The 17399-nt window shown below is 49.9% G+C and overlaps 1 protein-coding gene across 1 annotated transcript in view; it reads left to right on the forward strand.

Annotated features, from left to right (window-relative positions):
* The window catches only part of DCTN1 (dynactin 1), a 58984-nt gene that overhangs the window by 8934 nt on the left and 32651 nt on the right, over nucleotides 1–17399 (forward strand). Inside the window, exon 4 of the mRNA XM_009885628.1 lies at nucleotides 4840–4860. Within this exon, the coding sequence (XP_009883930.1) occupies nucleotides 4840–4860 (21 nt within the window). The remainder of the gene's footprint in view (nucleotides 1–4839; nucleotides 4861–17399) is intronic.

Genomic DNA, 17399 nt, shown 5'->3' on the forward strand with positions numbered 1-17399 from the left:
CATTTTTCAACCCTGCGGGAAGAACACATGAAGACACACACATACACAAAACATACAGAAAGGACAGAGTTTTGCCAGCTTGTCTCTTAGTTATCCCTTTTCAGTTCAGCGCTCTATAATAACCATTCCCGTGGTAAAGTGCATTTCTTCTGAAACCCATGGGAAACAAGGCCATATAAAAAGTAATTTTCAACTAATGACCAGAAATTAGTAAGTTACTGAGGGATAATACCCTAGCACAGCTTCCTGTATTGCACATTTTTATCTAATTTAAATCAATATTGCAACATTCACGTCCCGCATGCCTCTTGGCTGTGTTCCTTTAAATAATGGCCCTTACATCCTGCAGGAAGAAGCGTATTCCTCGGGATATTTGAAGTTAGCTTTCTCTGGCTTACATGTTTGGCTTACAGAGAAACAGTGTATACTTCTTAGTGTCTTTATCCAGGAATCTCAATGGATCTTGAGGCATAAATGGGTGCATGTTGTATCCAAATGTGATGGTTATTTCCTAAGAAACAGAAAATTGGAGCAGGTACCTACCTTCAAGTACTTTTGACCCCCCAGACAAGCACAATTAAATAGATACTTAAGGTTAAAAACACACAAGCGGCCATGGATGTGTATAGACACTGAGGAATCTGTGGTGGTGCTGGGTGACACAGTGAGTCTGGTTTGTGCGTGCTTTGGGATAGAAGCTGGATGTTTCTTGGGGACAGACTGGTCCATCTTGTGTGTAGGCAGCTGCAGAAAAGAAAACAGCTTATCTGGAGACAAGGGGCTTCTCCGCGTTCCCCTCTTGTGTGGGCGACACCTGCAGTTCTGTGTTAAGGCAGTTTGCAAGGCCAGTCTTGTGCGTTGACATTTCAGATAATTACTGGGAGTGGGAACACTTTTCCGTACCTCAATGCAGAACTGTATGTGGGCCCCGGTCAGCCTGTGCAGCGTCGGGATCTGGCCACAGCTGGAAATGGGTGATGGACCAGCACTTTGAGGTGCTCTGGGCTTTAATCGGGCTCAGATGCCTGGGAGGTTGTGCCTTGCCTGCACTCTGAGTCAAGCTGACTGCTAGAGTAGAGGGTGGAGAAGAAATCCCCCACCTCGTATTAAAGGGATTTGGAGGATTTTGCAGGAGGTGCCTTTTTCTGCTGCGTGGGGCATGATTTACCTGCCAGCGTCTCTGGTCTGATTGGCCTTTTCCATTGCAGGGCTTGGCACTGGTGGCATCTTTTCCCCTTGTGTTCTCTGCCTGTGATGCATAACATTTAGTCTCCTGCTTTAATTATACACTGGAATTAATAAGTGAGTTGCTAGGTGAGGCTGAACAGTGCGCCTTGTAAAGGAGGTCAGATCAGACTGCCCTTCCTCAAAACAAAGGCTGCAAAAGGGAGTCGTGAAGCGTTGGAAGAAAAATTCTAAAATTGCTTCAGAACATTTGTAATGAAAGACAAATGAAATATTTGTGAAGTGGAAAAAAGCTTAGCATTCATGAAATCAGGATGCTAAAATAGTACTTGTTCTTCAAATTCTTCATGCTGCTCACATTCTGAGAAGATTGCAGGAAAGGAGATGAACCAAAAGGGTTTGCACCCAGAAGGTTTAAGAAACCCCAGACTAAATATCTAGTGGTACCTTTGGTCTGTAAGCATCACTTTTTTTTTTCTTTTTTTTTTTTTAAACTGCGTAAGAGGTTGAGAATTTGGTGCTGGCCACTGTTGGAAGCAAAACGTTTTGGTAGATGGAGTTCCGTGCTGTTCTGGGGCTTGGGACGCTGCTCCTTGACACACTGCTGTGCTCTGGGGCGTTCGGTCTGGTTTGTCACTATGGGAAATGCTAGAGTTCAAAATCAGTATCCTGCCACCTTTCAAATACTGTCGGTGTTGTGACAGGCGCCTGAAAGTAACTTGAGTGATGCCACTGTGATGGGCATACGCAGATTTGTCTTCTGCATTAGCAACAGGCGAATTTGGGCTTTGCTGTTTGCCTTCCTGGATTACGCAGCTCCTCCCAGGAGCTGCTGCAGCTGCCGCTCAGAAACATGGAAATTAGGTGCCGGAAAAACACTTTGAGCCTCTTGCCCAGTATTTCAGCCCAAACAGGGATCTTTGCTCTGTTGAACATGCAGCTCGCAGGCTGCCTGCCTGTCAAATGCAGAATCCGCAGAGCGGGTTGGGGGTTAGTCCTGCAGGTTTTCAGTCCTTTATACGCTGACATCGCAAAGGGTCCCAGTTTCCTGCGTGCAAGTCTGATCAAACACTGAAGAGCCTGGCTTCCAGCCAGCGTGAGAGCACACTGCAGAAGGGAACAAAAGCAACTACTGCCTCTTTTGAGGAGGCGCTGTCTCTGAGAGGCCAGAGAGGAGTGATGGCCTCCATGACTGCAGTGATGGGAGGCAAACGAACACCCGGGATATAATTTTACCTCATGCAAAGCCTGAGCTCTAGGACAAGCGTTCTCCAGCATCACTCGTTGTCCAGATCTATTTAAGGGTTCTGAGGTTGTTTGCTGAAGCTGATGCTGAAACAGTTTGTAGTCCCAGCAGCAAGAGCCTGGGGAGGTTAGCGTGAGTTACTCCTGTCTTATAGTGGGTGAACCCCTCTGTGTGCAGTCTATGGCATTAGCAGAGCCTGAGCAATCAGGAGCAGAGAACTTCATGGCAGTGTGGCAGCAGCCCGTCCCTCCGCAAGAAGAGCTATCTCCTGCCCCTCGAAAACTGGCCGAGCTCTCCAGACCCCAAGGTGGCTGCAGAAGAGTGCTGCAGTTGGCTGTGGTCCTCTCAATCCTATTTTGCTTTATCCACATATGTGTTGGCTTAACTAAGCGGTGACTGTTGTCACAGTTTGTCTAAGGAAGAGCTGCTATCTTCTGAGAGTAGAACCTCAACTGTGCAGTATTTTGGGTGTTTTCCATCTTGAATGCGGACTTCATGCCGCTGCAAAAGGTGTGTTTTCTGTGGTACTGCATCATGTTCTCTGAACCTAGAAAATCATCCAAGACTTCTTCATTTCCTTAGACACTCCTGAAGGCCAGCTCTGCAGCAGCAGCCCGGTGGGAGGCTGCAGGCACTGCTGCATGCAGTACGGAAGCACGGCTTTCTGGAAGCTGCTGTGGCTCACGTGTGGGCTGCCATGTTCTGGTGCAAATCCCACAGAAACCGGAGCGCCTCCCATTTCACTGGCCCTTCCCTAGCTGCCGTTGGCTGACATATTGCTCGCTCCTGTTGCCATTTCTACTCACGAGGGCAGGGTATTGAGTTGGGGCTTTCGTGGCAGGACTTGTCAGCTCTGTGTTTACATCTTCTGAGAAAGGTGTCTGAGAAAAACTAAGGAAAAAAAGTCAGAATGGGCTTTGTTGGGAGTTTGGCTTGCTGGAGAGGTTGTTCAGCAGATGAGGCTGGCCTGTGTGGCTGGGGAATCACGTTGATACGAAAATGAAAAAGGCTTTGCAAGAAGAAGGCATAGAAGTACCACCAGATCTGGACTGGGTTCACCTGCCTTTGCAAGAAGGTGTAGAGGTACCACTAGATCTGCTCTGGGTTCACTTGCCTTTGCAAGAAGAAAGCATAGAGGTAGCACCAGATCCGGCCTAGGTCCACCTGCCTTTGCAAGAAGAAGGTGTTAGAGGTACCACCAGCTCTGGACTGGGCTCTCTTGGCATTATCCCACAGCCTACCTACGCTAGGGCAATCACTGCCTAAAGCACGGGAGAGCCTGTCCCTTCCTGGATGCTACTGGCAGGTCTTGAAGCAGGCGTGGGGGAGCACACCCCTGCCTCGACCACGGGGCTCAGCAACGGAGTGGCACTAAGCGCAGGGGCACTCTCCCCGTGCCTGCTTCAAGACTATCGTCCCCTGCCATCCTTTTCCCTCCTTTCCCCCCCTCCTTCCTGCATCCTGGGAGATCCTGGCATTGAAACCCTGACTCCTTAGTGGCTAGACTCGAGAAGCTGTTACCTCTGCTCCACCGGGCTGTAGCATTGGGACTTCTGAAAATGGGGAAAAGAGCCTCTTTCCTGTGGGTAGAGGAGCCCCGAGTGGCAAGAAACTGGAACAGATTTCCAACACACTTTGGATGGAATGTAATCTCTTCCCAGCATGATTGTATAAGCTCCCTGCTGCCTTGAAACATCATCCTTAGGGCAGCAGTCGATGCAGGGCTTTGCATTGCTGTGATCAAGAATTGCATTTTAAAAGCAAAATATGATGTTACTGTAAGTCGTGACCTGAGGCATGGTGGAAGTGCAGCCACAAAAAACGTGAGGAAAAAAAGATAATTAAAATAGTTGGATACAGCACCTTTTTCCATTTGCAGTGTCTGATCCAAGGCGGGTCACTGCGGGAGTTGAGCGGTATTTGTGATAGCTGGATTTGGGGTGGGATCCCTCCGCCCAGGGATTCCAGGTTTCAGGCAGCTAAGTATGTTGGTTAATTCCTCTATGCAATTGCTGATGGCTACCGTTAAGTGAATTTGTTTTCCTTTGAATATGTCCTTGAATATTTCCTTTGAATATTGTCACCTTAAAAGATTCTGTGCTGGAGGAGTGGAAGGTGGATCGAAGACACTGGAGTAATGCTCGTAAATCGGAGGGTTGAAAACAAGCCCTGTTGTCTGCTTTCCTCTCTTAAGCCTTCTTACATTTGTTTAAATTCACCTGAAAGTATTTTCATTTCTGATAGTAGGTATTTTTGCAGCCCAATGACTTCTTTGAGAAATGTTCTCTTCCATGAACAGCTAGCTCTGAAACTTGCGATGTTTGACCAGAAAGCAGATTGTTTTTTGTCGCCACTGTTGATATGATGTGAGCTCTAACTTTTTACCCTTTTATTCCCTCTTCATGCAGCGTGGAGTGAAACCTAAAAAGGTGGTGCTTTTTTGACAATTAATCTGTGTTGCCGAGTCTCCTGGCCGCATGAAAGGCCCTCCAGTGCATCCCAGTTCATTGTCACCCATTGCTGCCGTGCCTCCATCGTACCATTGCATGTTTGCTTCATTGCATGTGCTCCCCTCCGCCAGCCCCGCAGCTTGCTCAGAGGACGGGAGGTAAACGCAGCAAAAGCGATTGCTTCTGAGCCAGACCACTGCCTGGTGGAAAAGAGTTTGCGTTGCAATAGCGCTGCCCGGCCGCTGCTCGAGGAGGCATGGAGGCTGGCAGCCCAGCTTTATGCTCAATTGCAAGATTTTTCTGCTGTTCCAGTTAACCGTAGTCGGGTTTTCAAGTCGGTGCTTGGTGCCGGTTACTGTGTTACCCGTGAGCTGTGCCCAGCATCGCTCCCAACGCGTCCGCGCAGAGTTTCTACGTCAACTGACTTGGTCTTGCACGCCAGAGAGCCAGCACACATGTTGCTGCTTCCACCTGAAGCACTGACTGGCACACCTCAGCCTGGCTTTTGCCGCTTTCTGCCTTCTCTTTTCCTTAACTAACATCTTAATATATTCTGTGATTCTATGACGATTCCCTGCCCTGTGGGTGTTTAAAGTACCAGCTACATGCTAGGTGCTCTACGTGCTGTGGGAAGCGTAAGCAGTGCTCCCTCACGCTTACTGTCTGACATGGAAACATTTAAAACTCTAGATTTGTTTCAGTAACTAGGTGTGTTATCATAGGGCCATTATCCGGCCCGTTATTGACCCATATATAGCAGGTTTCTAAACAATACAAGGTAATACTGCACAAAGAATTTTCTCATGAGCAGTTTTAATTCTTAGCTGAGCAGTGGTAAAACAGGGAGTGGCTGTAGCGAGAGAACAGACCCCAAAAGTTTGGAAAAAGATACCATACTGCTGAGAAATACTTTTTGGTGACTTGGAGGCAAGTAACTGTTTTGCTTATATGTGGTATTTGCCCTCTACTTGGGCTACAGCTTCCTATGCTTCTCCCAAGGTAAGCACACCCCCAACCAACTTGTTTATCACACTTTCCAAAGCCAAAAATCTTTTGTATCTCTTATTACCAAAATGAACTAAAACTACAAAGGTCTTGGCAAAGAATCACCATTTCCCGTAGGCTGTTTGGGGAATATTTTTTTGCCGTGGAAATCTTGCCTAGAGAAAAGCAAATCTGGCCACTCGAGACTTGGAACCGGCACAGAACAAGCACTAGAGAGAAAGTGGTACGGTACCTGCTGAGTCCTTGGCGTACACGATGCCAGTCAGCGGTATCTTCGGCACACCTTTTGTTTCCAGCCACTTTCATTTTGATTTTTGGGTGGAGAGATGATCCAAACAGCAGCGTTTGTCCGTGGAAAGTCCGGAGGCGAGGAACAATGCAGAAGCATAAGGAGAAGCTGTCGAGGCGATGTAGAGGGATGGCCAGGAGCCGCTTGCTCTCCTGAGCCCCTCCATGACTTCTCTAGTCCGAGGTCGTTTGTCATGGCTCTGTTAACCTTGGTGGGAAGAACTTCTAGTTTTTGAATGTTTTGTTTCTTTGCTTTCCCCTCCCCGTGGTTTCCAGGCAGTTAGGTTTGATAGCAGGTTGCCGTATGTACTCTGCCATCTGCTCAGAGCTTTAGCTGTGTATTGCTTTTAAGAGAAGTGGTTGTATGATAATAGCTGTCCAGAGAACCCTCTGTGACTAGCGAAGCGTGGAGACAGGCTCAGACAGGTACATCACAACTCTTCTCAGAGGGACAGGGCAGTGCCACATTTTTGCTGATATCACCTCAGAATTTAACTTTTTTGGCCTTTAATAAACTTGGCTCTGCACCCCTCTCCTTTACAGCTCTTGACCTTGCACAAGCGTGTGAAAATTGCGGTCCAGTTGGTATGATCACAAAATAACTAACATAATTAGCAGATAAATCCTTATTCATGAGATTAAGGTAGCTCTTTGCATGTTAAATATAGACTTTAATCGTATTAAAAGCCGCTGCTTGCTGCTTTTTTGTGCCAGATGGTCCTTACCCTCCCAGCTATTGTCCCCCTCTCTGTTTGTACCCTTTGCCTTGGTTTTGCTGCTGTCTTTGAGCTCATCAAGAGCGGTGGAGTAAGGCCTCTGGCCTCTGAGGTCGTGGCCGTTCTGGCCTTTGCTGTTGGTCGCATGGACCACGCTATTGCCAGGGGTGGCAGCCCCCGTTGGAGGGACCCCGGCTCTGCCATCTCTGGGGCTGCACGAAGCCGTGGGGTCCTTCCCGTTAGCTGCGGCGCTGCGTAGCCATGCAGGGGTGAGGGGTGCTGGGGGGTGTCCTCGTTCCTCACGTAGGCATCTGCCATGTGTGTCTTGCTCAGGTTCTCTGCGGGCTGCCGGCAGCTGGTCAGGACCTGGTGGTCCAGGCTGTCCCCTGGCACACAGGGAGCTGCTGGCCTGTCTGGGAAGGGTTTGCCAGCCCCTGCCTGAGCCGGGCTGCTGGTGGGCTGGGAAGAACACCAAATGTCTGTTTTAAAAGCTATAAGAAGGTGTTTCTCTCCTAATTTTCAGAGTGAAATGGGTTGTGTGCTCCTTTATCTCCTCTTTGTTACTTGGGTCGATGTTTCACTGACCCTGCGGTCAGCAAGCCTGTCTCCCCTCTTGCTGTGATTACACTGTGTCACAGTGTCACCTTCCAGCGAGACAGAGATGCCGGGTCCGCTGCCTGGAGCTGTGGTGGGAGCTGCCTCCCCAGGCTGAGAGTGGGCAGAGAGGCGAGTTTGTCATCCTGTGAGTGACGAAGCTGTGCCACTCTTGCCCCGGGATGCTGTGGGTGGTAAGGACTTTCAGGGATGCAGAGAAAGGCTGGACAGGTTCCTTAAAGTTAAATGTTAAGAAATACAAAGTGCGCATAAGTTGTATTTGGCTCGGGGAGTCCATGAGCTGCAAGTGTTTGGAGAGCCTGGGAGAGCAGCTGGAGCAGAATACTCCTCGGGTGTCCTTCCCAGGCATCCTGCTCGTCCCTGCAGTGTAAGATGCCATGGGCACCGTCCTGGTGCTGGCTGCCAGCCTTGGCCCGTGTGCGGCAGCTCCGGCTGGCACCGCAGTGGGGGTGTGTGTGTGTGTGGGGGGGCTTCCAGCTCAGCCCCAGGGCCCTGCTGCTGTGGGGTGGGAGCAGGGGTCTGGAGACCCCTTTATGCTGGTCCATGTTAATGCACCAGCTGGTGGGATGATGGTGGAAAGCCAGCTTCTTTCCACTCGTAACACACCGCTGGATTCCCAGTTTCATGGTTCGTGTGCCGTGAGCTCTGCCTTGCTTGTGGGGATGTTGTAGGTAGGATGCCAGTGTCTGAACACGCTCTGCCTTAGCGGCAGGTCATGTCTCATCTCTCTGCTTTATCTAGTCTGGTCCCACCTTGTCTGTCTGATGTAGCTGTGCCAACTGCCTGGCTCGGCCTCCACCGTCCCGTGCTGGCAGTTTGGACAGTTGCTCCCTGGGTCGCAGTCCCCCTGGGCAGCATCATCCTGCCCAGACTGTGCAGTGGTGGTTGAGCTGGGCAGAGCTCCACCTAGAAGGTGATGGGTCCCACAGATGTGTCTGCAGCTCACAGGTGAAACAGGCTCATCTGTGGTACCCGGTTGTATCTGGAGACCCTCAGAGACACTGAGCACAGAGAGTCCCAGGTCAGCCAAAGCAGGGAGCAAGTTCTTAACTGGTGGCAGGTGGGAGAGGGTTGGTCCCACAGACGGTTTGTTGGTTGTGTTTGTAGCAAGCTCAAGCGTGAGTGGCAGTGAGCCCTTCTCCAGAGTGGGAACATGTGTCCAGCACTGTCCCCATACGCCTGAGCCGAGTGACCACGATGATAACTCTGGTCAAAGGGTGCCCTCTCTCACCACAGGTCACCTATCCTGTAACAGCATGAGCTAAAGCCAGTTTGATACCTTTTTTTTTTTTCTTCTCCTCTCTCTAGTGGGTTGGCTTTGTCCCAGCATCGGTAACGTTCCCGTTCCTTTCGTTATCCCAGCTGGCATTCCATGTGCCAGAGCTGGATCCTCAAGTGTTTTCTTTTGAGCTATGTAACGAGCGTGGCTTCATCTCCCTCTCTGCTGGGCATTTGATCTTGCTCTGATTCTTGTCCTTCTGTTTGTCATTGTGCCCGGTCATTAGCTGGGTTCGGCGGCGGTGTCTCTGTGCGGGGAGCAGATGGCCTTTTCAGCCTGATGAGGGCATGGAGCGATCTGGTTCCAGATGGTTTATTTTTAAAGAAGAGGGGCTAACCCAAGCCCTATTAATCCTTTAACGGAAAGAGTAATCCGATTATCTCATAAAACGTGCCTTACATCTGAACTGACGAAAGCATGTCCTACAAAAGGGTCTAAATGAACCTGTGCACTGATTTTTTACATGGCTAGCATTCTTCTTGGCCGGCTGACAAGCTATCGTGGCAGTTCTTTGTGCCTCTGAGGGACGTTGATGGGAACTTGCAGCAAGGTCCGTGCTGCAAAACCGTGGTTATTTTTGCTGTTACTCAAGTGAGGGACCAGCAAACCTCCGGAGCTGTGAGCTGAGCAGCATCTGGCGCCACAAGCTGGTGGTACCATGTAAATGAGCCGGAGTTAAACCCAGCAGCATCACAGGCTGCTCCTGCTCCAAACCGAGATGAGATTCAGCAATCTTCTTATCTGTATTGGTGCTAAAAGCTCTGAGTTACTTTGCGTGGCTTTAGGATAAATAACTTCTCTTACGTATCACTGAATGTTTTTAAAGGACAGCTTTAAAGGATCTGACACCTGTTTTTCCCATTGTGAAATTGCATTTTCTCATTTGTTGCTTCTGCTTAAGAGGTTGGCTCCGGAAGGTGTGGTCAGCCCTATGTTGTTTTTTATCGAATCCTGGATGTGGAAAGAATTTATATATTCTAGATTTAGAAAACTGAGATGTGGATTAGGAGAGGAGTTGGTTTATTATAAGCGGCTACTGCCCTGCTCCCCTTACTGTAATGTCCTTAATTCTCTTAACTGAATGTTAAATCATGTAAGCTTTCATGTGACTCCTTCAGCGATATATATGGCACTTGGTTCACTAAGGGGCTTACAGCCATGAATCAAGGTTGCTTTTGTCTGAGAATACTTAATACATATGTGGGCTTTTTGCCTGACGAATTTGGGTAACGGTTGAAATTGCACAGTGGAGGAAATCCTCCATCCTCTGGGCCAACTCGGAGTCGGAGAGAGTGTCTACTGGAGTTTTTGAATGCCTTCAGATACCCACCTCTGCATAAATCAGCTCTTGAGCATGTGACATGCTCAAGCTAATGAAACTTGGTGGTTCCTCATTAACGTGTGCTATTAGTGCTTTTTGAAAAACCACTTGGAAACCCTTGTGGACCGATGGGCTGACCCTGCTGACCTAGAATAAGCTCTTTCTGCGTTAGCCCTGAAGAATCGCCATCAAAGCCCAGGAGGAAGGGGCTGGCTGGCGATGGGGCTGGTGAGCCGCCCTGGTACTGATGGGGTGGGAGTGTAATTTGCCCTCCAGATTGGGTCACACCTTCCTAACAGCAACCAACTCAGCAGAGCAGCCAGCCCGAGCGTGGAAGGCCAATGTAGACCCCCAAACAGAGCTCTGAGCATCCCTGAGGAGCAGAATCAAACCTGCTGGTGAGCAGATCCTCGCACCAGACTGTCGCGGCAGCAAGTGTCTCGCAGAACGGTTTGCTAAGCTTGGGCGTACTCACCAGCAACAGGTTTGGCAACTGCAAGCTGGAAATGAAGCTGTGAGTGAAAACCCAAGTGCGAGGCAAGAGAAGGGTGGGTGCAGCCGGTGTGAGAGCGGAGAGCTTGAGACTGACGCTCTCTGCCTCAGTGCCCCAAATTATTGTCTGTAGCTTCCCTGGACACTCAAGGATTCATTATAGGACAAAACTGCATGGCACAGGGAGATGGGAAGGCACCACTGGGACCGAGGATAGTCTGTGCATGGTCTGGTGATAAAGTGAGTGCTCAAGTATGGCGTGAGGGGGTGACTATCCCGAGTGAGACTCCTCTGCCCTTACACAGCTAACAGGTTCTGCCAGCTCAATGCTTCATGGCTTACTCGTTGATTTTCTAATGGGGGCTGTCACCAAAGCCTTGTAATATTGAGCTCTTATTTTCTGAGGACAAACCCATTTGGGTTCTGGGTTCGGTTTGTATTTTCCGGCGTGGAAGTCGAGGCAGCGTGTGTCTGCACGAGCTGTTGGCTCTGCCTGGAGGCAGGCAGTAAATGGCAGAGTCCACGTTGCCTTGGGGAGCAGGGCTGTGCTGCAGGATGCCTCCGGTGCGCTGCGGGTGTGCAGAAAACATAAGGTGTTTTTAAATCCCCCCCGGCAAGCCTTGTGGCAAGCCCGCAGCAGCAGTTTCCTTTAGGGTCACCCAGTGCCATTCTCCTTTGAACAACAGAAAATTTTTAATTGGTTGAGAAGGAGTGATTTTAATGTAGGTTTGTAGGAAAGATAGTACTGTAAAAAATAGGCTAGCTTGGTACCTATAGCTATCTGGAGAAATGTAATTCTCTTCTTAATTAACTTTGCAAATGGGAGCAGTGTCTGTTTGCCTATGAGGATGTATAATATACCCCCCCCGCCCCGAGTTACCTGAGGGGCAGCGCTCTCAGCTCCTCTTTGGATGTTTGCACAGGGCTTTTCCCCCTGTGGAGCCGGGGGGGATTCCCTGCCACCGGAGGGTTCCCACCCCTGGGACATGGCTGGCAAGCTCCTGGGCGGAGGATTCTCCGCGGGGTCTGGGGCTCAGTGCTGCCTTTGGCACAGCCTGTGCCTCTTCCTTCCTGGGGTTTAGTTCCCTGTTGTTTGACACAGGCAGAAACATCTGGCTTCTGTCCCCGTGTGGGGCATGGGGAAGGTCTGAGCTGCCCGTAGCTGTACCTGCGGTGACAGTGTGGAGTGCTGTGGTGTCTGGACTCCTGAAACCGCTTCTCTTGGTTAACTCCTGAAATCTGCTGGTTTGTCTCAGCGCTTCAGCTCTTGAGAGCTTGCCTAAGCACTTCCTTTTGGCTCTTGATCTGAACATTTAGCCATCTCTCAGCTCATTAGAACTTTATCTGATTTGTTTTAATAAATTGCTGTGGGATCAGAGGCATTTTTGTGAGGATGATCATTTTTTTTAGCCTGTCATGCATAGAAAGTGCTAGAGGTCAATGTTACCATAGCTGGAAGACACTCCATGCTGGAGGAGCTAGTCTTTCCTCAGCGATATCCTCTGTAGCTGTTTAAATTTAATTTTTTTTTTTTTTTCACTTTAGGAATTAAAGGTTGAGGCAGCTCCATGTGTTGCCTGAAGCACCTTTGTACCAACTTATGTCTACAATACATTTAAAATACAGATGTCACATACTATTTGCACCCTAACGTATTTTGCATAGTTTACACGTTTTTGCTGTGCGGTTAAAACAGTAGAAGGTACATTTGTCCCAGCTCAGGCAGAGAGAAATCACATCTCTTCACAGGGTTGTCATTGCTCTTCCCTAGTTCCCCAGGAGAGCCTCATGTCTGACATAGCAGTGGTTGGGTAAGAGGCCGCAACATGTAGGGGTTTGCTGTTGTCAGGATCTGGGGTGAATGTTAGGCAGGTTTTTTGACAACCGTTTGCCGTAGCAGAAGGGGTTGGGAGGTTGCTGACCTGACTGTCGCTCTTCATGCATGGCCAGGAGATCCTATGTAGCAACAACACAGCCCAGCCTTTATGATCCTCTCTGTGGTACGAGAGGTGCTGCCTAAAGGGGAAATGCGAAGAAGGATGCTTCTGGGCTTGCCAGATACCCAAAAATTATTGATGCTGGTTGAAGAGAGACAGTCTTAACTGCTTGGAGGGTGGTGAAAGCCCACCTGTGCTTTGGGGAGATAAATTGATGGGGAAGTAGAAGTAACTTGAGCAGGAACCAAACCTTGTGTGTGCTCCCTTCTGAACAGTCAGCGCAGCCGTTCAGCCTCGCTCAGGATGCTCTGCAACAGCAAGTGGGATGGAAGGACACTCACCTCCTGCCCAGCTATGTCATCTGCAGGGCATGCCCTATCCCTTGCTAAGCACTGCTGAACTTCTGCCTCCTTCACCGGTGTGTTTGGGTGACATACCTTGCTTCCTACATTAATTATCTTTCTCACTCTTATTGCTCTATGACTTAATCCAGCGGCGTAATCGCATATCCTGTGGGAAAATCTCACAAGCTGCACCCTTGTTCTGTGTTTGGCACCCAACCACGTGCTGTTTGAGCTGCCAGTTAAATGATATTTAAGGCTGTGGGAGAACTTTACTGGTTAAAACCAAACCAAACCAAAACTGAGGACTTGGAGAGTCTTAGAGGAACTAAAGAGCCAGCCTGACTAACCCCCCTGCACCACTGTGGGAGCTGCTGGTTTTCACTAGTGTGGAGGTAGAATGGGCCCCCACCACGACCAGTGTTTCTGCACCGCGTTTATTGAAGCCTTGCACCACTTTTTCCTTTTGGGCCTCGGACAGCATTTCTCCATTATGTAGATAAACATCTTTGTCAGTGCATGGACAGTGGGGTTGAGTGCGCCCTCAGCAAGTTTACTGAGGACACCGAGCTATTTAGTGTGGTTGACACACTGGAGGGAAGGGATGCCATCCAGAGGGACCTGGACAGGCTGGAGAGGTGGGCCCATGCAAACCTCATGAAGTTCAACAAGGCCAAGTGCAAGGTCCTGCACATGACTGGGGCAATCCCAAACACAAATACAGGCTGGGCAGAGAATGGATTGAGAACAGTCCTGAGGAAAAGGACTTGGGCTTGTTGGTGGATGAGAAGTTCAACATGACCCAGCAAAGTGCGCTTGCAGCCCGGAAAACCAACAGCATCCTGGGTTGCATCAAAAGAAGTGTGGCCAGCAGGTCGAGGGAGGTCGTTCTGCCCCCATACGCCACTCTCGTGAGACCCCACCTGGAGTACTGCGTCCAGCTCTGGGGTCCCCATTATAAGAAGGACATGGACCTGTTGGACCGGGTCCAGAGGAGGGCCACAAAGATGATCTGAGGGCTGGAGCACCTCTCCTATGAGGAGAGGCTGAGAGAGTTGGGGATGTTCAGCCTGGAGAAGAGAAGGCTCCATGGAGATCTTAGAGCGGCCTTCCAGTACCTAAAAGGCGCCTACAGGAGAGCTGGGGAAGGACTTTTTACTAGGGCATGTAGTGATACAGTAAGGTGAAATGGCTTGAAACTGAAACAGGGTTGATTTAGATTAGATAAGGAAGAAATTTTTCACTCTGAGGGTGGTGAGGCACTGGAACAGGTTGCCCAGAGAAGTTGTGGAAGGTCCCATCCCTGGAGGTGTTCAGGGCCAGGCTGGATGGGGCTTTGAGCAACCTGGTCTTGTGGAAGGTGTCCCTGCTGGTGGCAGGGGGGTCGGAACTACATGATCTTTAAGGTCCCCTCCAACCCAAACCGTTCCATGATTTGATGATGAAAATGAGACTGCATCTGGCCTTAGGCTAAAGGTGCTGTCCAGGTCGGATGGTGTTTCAACACAGGGAATTCTCACCCTTTCTTTCAACCAGCTAAAATCCAACAAGACGACAGCTTTGCCCCCATTAAGTGGAGCAGCTGGCAGCGATCTGTCCCATCAGGCCCAAAGGCTTTCGGGCCCTGCTGGGCTGTCTGGGGGGAGGTTGGCCTGCAGTCCATCTCCAGCCAGCGCTAATCAGTTTTAATGTGTAATGAAACCCAGACTCTGCTGTCCTTTGTCATCGATTGATGGGAGTGTGTAACCTGAACTCGGCGCGCTAAGTGCTTTTCAGTTACCCTAAAGACTTTGGATCAAGTCTGGTGATGAAATGAAGATGTGGGCTGATGCGTGTGTGATTCAGCTCCTGGCCGCGCAGCATGTGTGATGCTATTGCAGAGGGTCACCTCGGTTGGTCTTCACAGCAGCTCGGAGCAGCTGTTTTGGGCAAATGGATGATACTCAACTCCCGGGGTGGGTTTTTTTGTGAACTGGTGTGAAATTTGTGCAGACTTTCAGTTAAAGGCTGTACCAGTCTGTATTTCTGTAGCACAGTTGCAGTAAGTAACGACTTGATATGACGCTGGAGGACCCAGAAGGGTGGATTTTGGAAAGCATCACCATACGGTTTAGACGTGTTGGTTTTACTGACAAGTATTGAAATCCCTTTCAGAGCAAAAATATTGTGAGTTTTTAGCGTATTGAACAGAATAAAACCCTGATCTGCATGTTTCATGTATGAGCCCTGTAGGGTAGGAAGTTCCACATGTAGAATTAATTACTGAATCTTGAGCTATCTGAGATGTCCCTTGAGTCTCTTAAAAAGTGTTCCTGATTTTTGGACTATGACTAGAGGGAAAGGGTGGAAACATTGGCGAGGAGCTGTGGGCTGCCTGCCCCCTGTCCCCGCTCCCCGAACCTTGTTCGCTTGCTTTGCGATTGGGATGTGGCTGCGGCGCTCAGATCTCTGTGCTGCAGCCCCTCTTGTCAGCGGGTGCCTGAACCCGGGTTGTCCTGCCCCACAGCTGCTCTTGGGAGGCTGTCTCCAAACTGTCTCACTCTGCTGTTAAGAAAGCTCCTAATTCCCAGCCTAATTACTCCTGGTCAGTTATTACCTGTGGTTCATACGCCAAATTGCCCTTTAGCTTAAACAGCTTTTCTCTTTGCTCATGTCTGACCCTCAGATGTAATTACAAAGTGATTGAACCTTCACTTAGCCTTTATTTTGCTATCTTGGGCAGGGCAAGTGTTTTTAAGCTCTTGTAGAGTCATGCTGGAGGCTTCCTGCGGCGTAATGGGAACATGGGGCTGCGGGGAACGGGGAGACCTCTGCTGTGCTGCTGTGATGGGTTAAATCGAGTGATGCTCTTCCTCCAGGTGTTGGGTGCAGCGGCTGCCACCTTCCCTCCTCGCCCGGGTGCTGCTGCAGTTGGAGGTGTAGCGGGTCCCTGTGTCTGGGGATGTCTTCTGCAGGAGGTGGCTTTTGTGCCATGGGCTGGTGCCCATGGGAGCTGCAGCCGTGGGGTGTTCCTAAGGGGGGTCCTACAGCAGTGGGGGATGCGGCTGTGCTGGGGGGAGGACATGAAACTGCTGTCTCCCTTGGATGGACACAGTGGTGAGGCCAAGGAGAAGAGGCACCTCCCTGGTCCATTTTGGTCTGCTCAGCACAGGTTTCCCCTCCCATGGAAACACTCAGGTGCCTGGAGCACACTCAGTCATTGTAGGGGTGGCAGTTTTCTTCTTTAGCTCTTTCTGACTCCGGCTTTTCTGTCCCAAATGCTACTTTTTAGTCTGAAAATTCCTGGCCTCTGTCTGTGGAGATAACTAAGTTAATGGGCCCTGGGAGGGGGTGGCTTTTGTTGTGTTAGAAGACTTTAAAGAGTCTCATAAAAACACAGATTTTGATTTTTAGAATGTATATTTACACACACCCCCATATTTAGATATATCTATACACATATTTTAATGTTCTCAAATTTCAAAACCTCAGTCCAGGGAGAACATCTGTGCAAGGCACCACAGATGTTCATTTTCCTAATTCAGAACTTTTTCAGAAATCAAAACCCGGTGCAGATAATAGCTCTTGCAGTTGGGTGCAGACCGTCGGTGGCATGCCAAACGGTGCGACTGCCTCGAGTCTCCAGGAAATTTTAACCTGCAGGTGAAAGTTGCCTTTAAGGACTTTTTCCCAAGCGATTGCACGTATCGCATTGAGTGTCCGTAACTGCTGGTACTAAAAATACACTTTGTGTGTAAAGCTTGTATATGCACATACTGTTGAAGAAGGACAGTTGCTCCGGTGGGTAAGCCCGGGTCAGCCTGAGCTCCTCTTCCTCCTGGTGCCTTAGTGTTGGAAGTATTGGGAAATAATGGAATTGAAATAGAGTTGACAATATTGGAAAAGAAGGTCCATGTTCACAAACATATAATATAATAGACGGAATAAAAGATGTGTGCGTATGTAAAAGGAATTGATACCCTAAGTGCCGGGATCTCCAGCGTGCGGTGGGGGTCAAGGCATTGAGATTCATAAAGAGTTTGCAGTGAGATCTTGCTCCCAGAGCTGCTGGGTGCTTTGGCACGTCGACCCCTGCAGTTCTGACGGAGTGCTTTTCCAGGGACAACAGGGATGCGAAGCAGGAATTTGGGGTTTGAGCTTGGCAGCCTAGTAAGGCTCAGACATGGCTGACATGCTGGATGCTGCGTGGCGGGCTAGTGCTCGCCAGCGGGGGCTTTTATTAGGGCAGGAGTTCTCCGAGGCTGGTCCTGCCCTGGGGATTTCGTTGGCACCCTTGGCTGTGCCAGGGGGGCACTGAGCTCCTCAAAAATAAATCCCCTTGTTGGCAGGGGGTGGCTGGGAGGGTGGGAGCCGGGCCGGGTGGCGAATGGCAGCGCCGCAAGATGGATGCGGCTCCGCGCAGACATCTGTCCATCTGTCTGGGCTTAGCTCCCGCCGTCTGTCCGGGCTCAGGGGATTTGCTCGCCAGGTCCCAGCCGCCCCTCGGGCCGGTGTGGCGGCGGCAGCACGTAGGCCTGGGGCGGG

This window comes from Charadrius vociferus, unplaced genomic scaffold (assembly GCF_000708025.1).
Source record: "Charadrius vociferus isolate BGI_N301 unplaced genomic scaffold, ASM70802v2 scaffold975, whole genome shotgun sequence".
NCBI lineage: Eukaryota > Metazoa > Chordata > Aves > Charadriiformes > Charadriidae > Charadrius > Charadrius vociferus.